Source organism: Bos indicus, chromosome 29 (genome assembly GCF_029378745.1).
Source record: "Bos indicus isolate NIAB-ARS_2022 breed Sahiwal x Tharparkar chromosome 29, NIAB-ARS_B.indTharparkar_mat_pri_1.0, whole genome shotgun sequence".
Classification (NCBI taxonomy): Eukaryota; Metazoa; Chordata; class Mammalia; order Artiodactyla; family Bovidae; genus Bos; species Bos indicus.
This window is the reverse complement of record NC_091788.1, coordinates 38,300,496-38,310,289: the sequence shown is the minus strand read 5'-3', so window position 1 is coordinate 38,310,289 and position 9,794 is coordinate 38,300,496. Positions and strand designations below refer to the sequence as shown.

General features: G+C 46.3%; 1 protein-coding gene across 1 annotated transcript; it reads left to right on the top strand.

Annotated features, from left to right (window-relative positions):
* The first annotated feature begins 464 nt into the window (after positions 1-464).
* On the top strand, positions 465-9,355 carry LOC109554180 (pregnancy-associated glycoprotein 1-like). The gene is made up of 9 exons (XM_019954484.2): positions 465-517; positions 1,590-1,740; positions 2,854-2,971; positions 3,071-3,189; positions 4,390-4,583; positions 5,525-5,635; positions 7,170-7,311; positions 7,399-7,497; positions 9,206-9,355. Exons 1-9 carry the CDS (start codon positions 465-467, stop codon positions 9,353-9,355), a joined length of 1,137 nt encoding a protein of 378 aa, XP_019810043.2.
* The last annotated feature ends 439 nt before the right edge of the window (positions 9,356-9,794 follow it).

The window sequence follows — 9,794 nt, the reverse complement described above, 5'->3', positions numbered from 1 at the left end:
CTGACACTGTTTCCACTGTTTCCCCATCTATCTCCCATGAAGTAGTGGGACCAGATGCCATGATCTTCCTTTTCTGAATGTTGAAGATGACATGAAAACAAGAATGTCAAGCATGGCCCTTGGAATCCATTTTCATGATGTTCTTAGCAGTTTTTTTTTTCTCCAAGTAGGCAAGGTTTTCCATCTTGTACACGTCCATGCAGATCAGTTTGATTTTCCAGCTAAGCTTCAAGGAAGAGATTACAGTTCAGTTCTCCGTATTCTGAGAAGCTTCAAAGTCCACTCGCCAAGGACACTGATGGAGGTAAAGATTTTATTGAGACCTTTGTGTTTTTTTTCAGACCTATTAGTGGCCTAAAGGGCTAAACTAGGGCAGGTCAGAGCATATATAACTAGGGGCTCCAGGTCACCACTACATGCTAAGAACCTGAACTTCCCTGAGTACTCGGAGCCAGGAAAGAAGCATGAAGTGGCTTGTGCTCCTCGGCCTGGTAGCCTTCTCAGATTGCAGAGTCATGCAAGTATGGAGACTGTAAGCCACATCATATTCATTTCTGTGATTTTTCTTTTCATCTGATTATTCTATTCATCAGGCTTAGAAGGGAATGGAATATTTCCCTCACAATCTTAAAGTTCAACCCTTACTTATAGATAAGTACCTTGCTATAGGAACTGTGGGTCCCAGGGTCTTGGTGTAGATTTATATAGTTGCACAACTTTTGGTGTCCAGTCAAATCATGACCTATTGAAATTGGAACTCCTTGCAAGTGTTCAGTGCACAGTCAGTACAGATGTAGGTGTGGTCCTGTGGAAAGCACTTTTCTACCTTTTATTTAGCATGTTCTTTGTTCCCTCTCTACTTCAGTGTGTATATGTCTATGTCTGCATCTCTGTATCACTCATTTATCTCTCCATCTCTTTGGAAGTCTCTGAGTGTATTTTTCTCTGTATTGTTTTCCTTTAATTTTTCATTTGACTCATCATTCCTTCTCGAGCCTCTACATTTCCTTAACTCGTTCCCTATCTCATGGATTCTTTTTTCAGCTATCTCTTTTTTTTCAACTTGGGAAAGATTGGGAGAGCTACTTATACACTGTTTTATATCTGACAAGCAGTGTGACCACAGCCAATTCACAAGCCTCTTGCATTTCCAATTTCTCCCTGGTAAAAGAGAACAGGAATCCCCCTTCTACTTCCTTCCCTGAGCTTCTATGAGAAGGATACAGTGGTATGGCAACAGCAGTGCTAGTGGCTGTCGTTGTTGAGACTTCCTATTTATCAGACACCTTATATCCATCACTTCACTTATCCCCAAGATGTCCTATTTGGAGGGTTTGAATCATTACATGCCACCATTTTACTGAGGGAAGACTGAGACCCCATATGGTCATATGGCTTACCCAACATTACAGAACAAAATCTTTATGCAAACCTATGTCTTTGCCATGGTATATGCATAAAATTCTGATAATAAGATGACTCATAAAAATGATTAGAAAATACACAGTGCCATTGCAGTGACAGTTATATCTTAACACTGACAGCTAATTGTAGCTTCTTTGTTTTCTTTGTCAAATGCTCAATGAAAGAATACCTCTAACAAAAGTGAAGACCATGAGAAAAACCCTCAGTGAAAAAAACATGCTGAGCAATTTCCTGAAGGAACATGCTTACAGAATGTCCCAGATTTCTTCTCGTGGCTCAAATAGAACTATTCACCCGCTGAGGAACATCATGGACGTGTTTTGGGAGGATGATGCTCCACAGCGCCCCCTGGTGCTCTAGCCTAGCACTGGGGCTCATCTGGAGATGCCACATGGGATGTTGGGTCTGGGGCTCCTGCAGGAGGCAGAAACCCTGGGCAAAAGACGCCCAACCCAGAGGAGAAGGCACTATCATCCTCAACTCTTGGTCTTGGTGACTGGGCCCAGAAATTACCAGGTGGCAGGTAAACTTCCATTTCTGTGTCAAAGATGTGTCATTAGTTTGATGGAGATTGTTCCTTCTGAGGAGAAGGCAATGACGACCCACTACAGTGTTCTTAACTGGAGAATCCCAGGGATGGGGGAGCCTGGTGGGCTACTGTCTACGGGGTAGCACAGATTCGGACACGACTGAAGCAACTTAGCCGCAGCAGCAGTTCCTTCTGAACTAAGGGAGTCACTCAGTTACAGATGAAGAGTGAACCATCTCTGATCAAAAGGTAGAACCAACTGCAAAGCAATTGTGAATCCCCAGGCAGAGGAATTCAGTTTCCACAGATGCAAGAACCACGGCAGGAAAAAGTTATTGAACCCATATTCTGTGTAAGGCCATAAGAATCTAACACTGGTTACTGTTCTTAGATTAGAAAAGGGGCTTATTTAGCCTTCAAGAATGTCCATGCCAGCCTGAGAGATAGGCAAAAAGTAAATACATGTCAAATGAAAGAGTCACCTGCGTGATGTTGATTGGATGTGGTCTGAGTTTGCAGGGAGTGGCTGGGGTTAATCAAGAAGGATCTCCTGGAGAAAGGGGTCCTAAGGCTGGGTTTGAAGAAACTACAGAGCTTTTCAAATGAAGGGACCAGGACTTCCCTGGGTGTCCAGCTTCCTGGAGGTCCAGTGGTTATGCCTCTGGGCTTCCAATGGAGGAAGTACCACTTCAACGCCTGGTCATAGAATCAATATCCTGCATACAATGCAGCACAGGAAAAAAAATATCAAATGCAAGCACCTCTGTGATCAAAGGCTGTGAGCTTCACAGTAGTTAGAAAGTGATCTCAAGAGATATTTGACACCCAGAGGGAGGCAGCAGTGTGGGAATAGAGGGCAGCCAGTTCTGCACTAATCCACTCCCTCCTTCTCCCTGTAGATGCTCTACGAGGGTAACATCACCATTGGAACACCCCTTCAGGAATTCCAGTTTGTCTTTGACACAGGCTCATCTGACTTGTGGGTGCCCTCCATCTTTTGCACCAGCCCAACCTGTTGTGAGTATAGACACCCCGTTCTTGGACCATCTTTCACTTGCCCTGCCACCCTGTTTTCCACCCTTGGCACCTGATGACACTCACCTCTTGTGTCTGCAGCTACACACGTTAGGTTCAGACATCTTGAGTCTTCCACCTTCCGGCCTACCCAAAAGACCTTCAGCATCACCTATGGATCTGGGAGCATGAAGGGATTTCTTGCTTATGACACCGTTCGGGTAATGTGTAAACAGAAGCTGAGTCAGGACTGGCTATGAAGTGACCCCTGCTTGCAAAACAGATGCAGGACCATCTGGCAGGACCCTTCCTAGCCTAACTCCCATAGATACTGGCCATCTTACCCACAGGATCCTGTCCCTGGGGAGGCAGTGCCCGTGGTAACACATGAGCAAACAGATTAGCTAACCCAGAGAGTGACTTGAGGTGTGGACTTGCAGCTCCTCTGACCATGAGCAGTTCAAGGTTCATTTTGCTGGAAGCGAAAAGAGGGGGGGAAAAGCACCCACTTTCATATTCTGAGTCACTGTTCCAAGCACTTTAAGGTAATAATTGGTTTAATCCTGCAACAACCCCACACATCAGGTGGTCTGGTTGGCTCATGAGACATATGAGGAAACTGAGGTACAGACAGCAAGAGCCTTGCTGAGGTCACACATGTGGTAAATGGTGGAACTGGGCTGGCTTTTCAAGACTGAAGTTGCTGTGGGGTGTTTAGGGACAGGACAAAACTGATCAAGGGACCCTGTGGGCAGTCAAGGGCTTCAGGTATCCAGAGTTGGAAACTGGAGGCCAGATATGTCAGGGGGCCTGATAAATGAGTTCTCACTCTAGAGGGTCTTTGAGAGTCTAATAAAACCTATGGCCTGCCTCCCTAAAGTACTTGAGTAGTTCCCTCTCTCTCTTTCTCTCTCATACACACTCACACAAATACACACATATCCCCAAAAGGGAATTTCCAAGGCAGTATTTTCATAGATCCTTGCAAGCAAGACTGAGTTTTCAGCTTCTGTCTTCCTGGACAGATGCAGAATTCACAGTACCTTTCAGAGAATGCAGTACATTCCTGTCATTAGGTCATAGTGATGCCAAAGAGAAGGCTACCTTGCTCTCGACTCATTTTCTCCACAAGGGGGCACCAATGGGTCCTGGCCTGACTCTTGGTTGCCCCACCTGTACAGAAGCCACAAGGCCAATATGACTCACTCAGGTGGTGTTTTTCAGAGGGGCAGATGTTTTAAAATTCATAGCCTCTCTCAAATGGAAACCAAATTCTCTCCCAGCTTGGTCTAACCTTCTGAAGTCCATCAAAGACACAGCCCAGCCTCAATTCTTTTCTGAGGATTTTATGGCAATGCACCCCAGCCCAGTCCTAGCCCCTTTTCACATATCTGTAGTGAGAACACCCCTATTTCCCACAGATTGGGGACCTTGTAAGTACTGACCAGCCGTTCGCTCTAAGCGTGGCAGAATACGGGTTTGAGGGTATACCTTTTGATGGCATCTTGGGCTTGAACTACCCCAGACTATCCTTCTCTGGAGCCATCCCCATCTTTAACAACCTGAAGAATCAAGGTGCCATTTCTGAGCCTGTTTTTGCCTTCTACTTGAGCAAGTAAGTCTGAGATGGACAATCCCTTTCTCCATATTAGCTGTAAGATGCTTTCAGTTGCACGAAAAGTATAGAACACTTGATAAAGAAGTATCCTGAGAGAGAATCTAACCCAGGATAAATATAGCCCAAGGGCCATACCTGGTTTCACCACAGGCATTTATAAATAACGTTTTATTGGAACACAACCCTGCTCCAGGTCTCAAGACCAGTAACTTGGTATAGGGGGATGAGTGAGGAGGAAGGCTAATGGAAGGCAACAAGAAACATGTTGGAGGAAAAGGCAGTAGGATTTGCTGATGAACTTAATAAAGAAGGAAGGAGAAGGATGGTGGATATCTTTAGCATTTCACTGGGACCCCAGGGCCAGCTACCCAATTTTCAGAAGCCAGTGAAAATTAAAGTGTGGGACACAAAAAAAAACATGTGGGACCCCTTGTTCAAGAAATATTAGGCATTTCAAGACAGGGAGAGCAGAGGTGGGGTCCCTTCTGAGTGTGGGGCCCTTTGAACAGTAGAGGTCACAGGCCAGTAGAGGTCACAGGCCAGTGCAGCCAACTCTGGGTGACCTGAACCCACACCCTTAGAACTCCCAGGCTTTGATTTTCCTGAAAAATGACAAGCTGGACAAGGAAAAAGCCATTATGCTTCAGCACCGTGTCCTCTGAGTGTATCTGAGCACTCAGGTCGCAAAAGGTCCATGGCATCTTCAGAAGATAGAGTGGGTGGAGCCCAGCCAGGTGACTCAGCTTCTAACCTCTTCTGTGCCACTCACAGCCAGTAACCTACCTTGGTCTGGATCTCAATGGCTCCTAGACTCAATTTCTGCATCTGTACATGGGGACCTTATTAGGACCTTGGTGGGTGGACCAGCACAGCTCTCAGACAGTGCTGCTGTTACTGTCCTCCAAGGATCCCCCCACCTCTTCTCTATACACATGCAGGGTGAAAGGTAGTGAGGTGATGTTTGGTGGGGTGGATAAATCCTACTACCAGGGAGTGCTCGACTGGGTACCATTGATTGAAATGGGCGACTGGAGTGTACACATGGACAGGTAAGCCTCTCCCTCTGAGGGTCAACCCAAGTGATGCTCCCGCTACTGTACATGGACACAGGCAGACACACACAAATGCATTCTCAGACACACAGTCACACAGACATATACACCACCCACAACGACACAGACAGACACACAGACACATGGAAACACACAAGCAGACACATATAAACATACACAGAGACACATAAAAACATGCATAGCTAGTCAGAGACACACAAGCACACACAGAGACACATACAAACACATATACAAACAAACACACAAGCACATAGATTGCACACAACTCATGGGTTCATAATTACCCCAGGCCTTCTGACCAGGGCTCTGACCAGGATCCTAAAAGGGTCCGGAGTGGTCTGTGCAGCTGGGAGAGGGCTGCACCCACTGCCCTGCGAGGCTTGGAGCATGATTAGAGGACTCTACAGTGTGGTGTACAGAGGATTAGCGAGAATTTCTCCAGCCTGAACATAGTTATAAGATGACCAACTGTCCAGGACTACTTGGGACCAAGGAAGTTCTCAGTACAGATAAATATGAATTTTAAAATATGGAAAGTCCTGAGCAAATGGGTAGAACTGGTCTCCTAAGGGAGCAACTACTCAGCACTGTAGAGAGATTTGCTGAAGTCTTAAGACATGAAATCAACTAATAAAAAAGACACCCCACGTACCTGGGCACACAGTGGGGCAGGGGCTATAACAGAGAATCAGGAAGGTGGGATCCAGAGTGACCTGAGGACAAGAGGCATAACTGATAGGATTCTGTGTGATACCCTCAGACAAAAGGTGACCTGTCCTTTGGGGTTTCTGTGGGCTAGTCATGTATTTCCTGGCCAGGGTCTCAGGGTCTGAGCTGGTTGTAGGAGCAGTGCTTGGATACACCCTCTCCCAGAGGCGCCTCTCTCTCCCCCTACTATGAGAATCTGCTGCCCCTGAGCATCTCCATGTTCACTCTGTGATTGACCCGTTATTTGTTCCCCACCAGATACAGCTCTCTGGATGTTTCTCATTCATTATTTTCACGGTCTTCATTCACTCACTAAACAGACAAGCATTGTGCATCCGCTGTGTGCCAGGCACTTTAGGGAGGCAATGAGAATAAAACTTGCCCTCACATCTAAGAAGGTAGCTGCACAGGAAATGGGACACACACATAGTGAATTGTGACTTTGGCACATGCTAGACATGAGGAAGGGTCTACAGGGACTGTCAAGAAAATAGACTGATAAACACCAGGGGAAAGACTTCCCTGAAACCATGACAGTTAAGCTGGAATCTGGAAGATGAGAAGAAATTTGCTAGTCAAAGGGGAGGGGACTCCTCTAGGAAGGAAGACCAGCTTGTGTCAAGGTGCAGAAGAGCCCGGTGTATTCAAGTACTGCATTCAAGGATGTCAAGGAAGGTGCCGTATCAGGAGCAAAGGAAAAGAGGGCAAGAGACAAAGGGCTGTTTAGGAGACAGTCGGGAAGAGGGCAGCTCTGGGGAGACTCAGAGTGACGTTGATGCCCGCTTTTTCCATTGTCTCTCAGCATTTCCATGAAAAGAAAAGTTATTGCTTGTTCTGGTGGCTGCAAGGCCCTTGTGGACACCGGGATATCACTGATCCTTGGCCCAAGAAGACTTTTCAATAACATACAGAAGCTCATCGGCGCCATGCCACGGAGTTCCAAGGTGAAGGATCATGCCCCAGGGTCACTCCCAGGCTCCACACACAAGAAGGATCTCCAGGGCCAACCTCTCTCCTTCTCTCTCTAACAGCAGTACATTTCATGTTTTGCCATCAATATCCTGCCCTCTATTATCTTCACCATCAATGGTATCAATTACCCAGTCCCAGCTCAAGCCTACATCCTCAAGGTGAGGGGAGAAGACTGAGGGGTGGTTCTCAAATAGGAACTTGAAATAACCCTTGGCCTGCTGCTGGGAGAAGGCCGCCCTCTGCAAGCCATGTCACACCATTGCAGATGCTGCTGAGCCCTGTGGCTGGGCCAGTGCCTGCAAGAAAAAAAAAAAAAAACCACTTGAGAGTAAAGGGCTGTCTGGGACACTGATCATCCTGAAATAAATGTGGAGACACCACGCCATGCTGGCATGGTGGGAGTCACAAGGAGAGGGGAACACTCAGGTCCTCAGTGTTCAAAGAGCTTCAGTTCAATCTAAATCCTCAAATGGATGAACACAGAAAGTCAGCTCTAGCAGTTCCTGAAATAGGCCATTTGATAAGGAGAATGGCTGGGGACACTCTCAGTGTGATCTCCCACCATAGGAATTAACAGTCTCCCTTCCCTCTTGCAGTTTTCCTGGTTTGGATGATAAATTACATTGTCAGCCTGGTTCTCGGCTGCATCTTCCCCTTGCTCTGGCCAAGTGCCCTCTTTGTGATTTGGGGTACCGACCCCTCTGTGGGGATGTTGGATACTAAGGTGAATAAAGAGTGCACAGTGACTGCTCAGCCCCGGCACAGGGTGGAGGCTTCATGTCAGCTCCCTGTGGGAGTTCGTAACAGGCTGATGAATTCAAAGAAGGCTTTGAGGAAGGGAGGGAATTTCAGGAATTGTAAAATCACAAACTCATTGAGCCATATGGAAGGTTGCTTGGTTCTAGGCAAACTTCACTGGATTCTATGCAAATGGCATCCCAAGGTGCTCTGAAATGAGGGACTTACTAGTGGTGATGAGGGCTACGGACTGACCGATGGGGATGGGGAACCAGAGTATGTTACCAAACCAAGCCTGGAGTGGCCAAAGAGGGTGAGTGCAGCCTGAAGGAGGCTTCCCAGAGTTCCTAAGTTAAGTCTTCAAGAATGTGCTGTGGGCACTGCTCTATTTAAGATGGATAACCAGCAACGAGTTACTGTGTAGCACAGGGAACTCTGCTCAATTATATGGCAGCCTGGATGGGAGGGGTATTTTGGGGACCAGGATTCATGCATACGTATGGGTGATTCCCTTTACTGTCCTCCTGAAACTCAGAATATTTTTAATCAGCTATACTCCAATACAAAATAAAGGTTTTTTTTCTTTTTAATAAAGTACTGATTATGGGGACGCAGGAGGCAAACGGGCATTCTCTGCAGAGAAAACAAGCAGCAGGAGTCAGAAGGAAGGAAACAGGGAGTGAGGAGAACTATGGACACTCTTATTCTTTTCTAAAGATTTTATTGAAGTGTGGCTAATCTTCAGTGTTGCGTTAACTTTTGCTGCACAGCAAAGTGACTCAGTTATAAACATAAAAATTATATATTATTTTTCTTATTCTTTTTCATGTGGTTTATCACTGAATATTGAATATATTTCCTTATGCTCTACAGTAGGACTTAGTTGTTTATCACTCCTCTGTATCCACAACTCCCAGTCCTCCCCTCCCCCATACCCTTCCTCATGGAAACTACATGTCTTGGCCCTTTTTGGTTGTGGATGAACTCTCATATCCCCTGCTCCTGAGAAAATCCCCTCATACTTACCAAAACAGGGAAATAAAACCAAGAATTGTGCTGGGTCTGGATATTTGTGGGAGTCCCACATAAGAGCTCAGGCTGACTGGTGTGTGTCTCTGACTCCCCCAGGATTCTAGAGGCCACCTCTATACCACCTTTAAAGAGAACACAGTGAGGACATCTACAGAGACCTGGATCCTGGGTGACGTCTTTCTGAGGCAGTATTTCTCAGTCTTTGATGGAGGAAATGACAGGATTGGCCTGGCACGGGCAGTGTAAATGCTTGGAGTGGTTCAGGAATCAGTAAGGCTGCTCTGAGCAAACACTCACTTACACTCACAAAGAGCAAGTGGCCTTGAGAGGGCTTTCTGGGTTCCTGAGTCTGGAAAAAATATGAATTAATCTCCCACCTGGGGAGAAGGAAATCTTTTGTTGAGAGATTATGGCTGCCATCCCCAAGGCTAAATATTGATTCAAGCCAAATGACATCTATTTCTGAACCATGACACAGAACTCTGACTGAGCTGATGCTTCTGTTTTCTGGGCTCCCAAAAGAGCTACTGATTACTGGCTCAGATTACTCACTTCCTCAGCCTTACCAGTTAGCCTTTCCTTATCAACTACTTCTCCCCTGAAATCACACTGCAAGGAAAGTCATAAAGGCTTTTGGTCTCTTGTCAGTTTCCCACATCTCCAGCACAGCAAGAAGTAGCTGTGA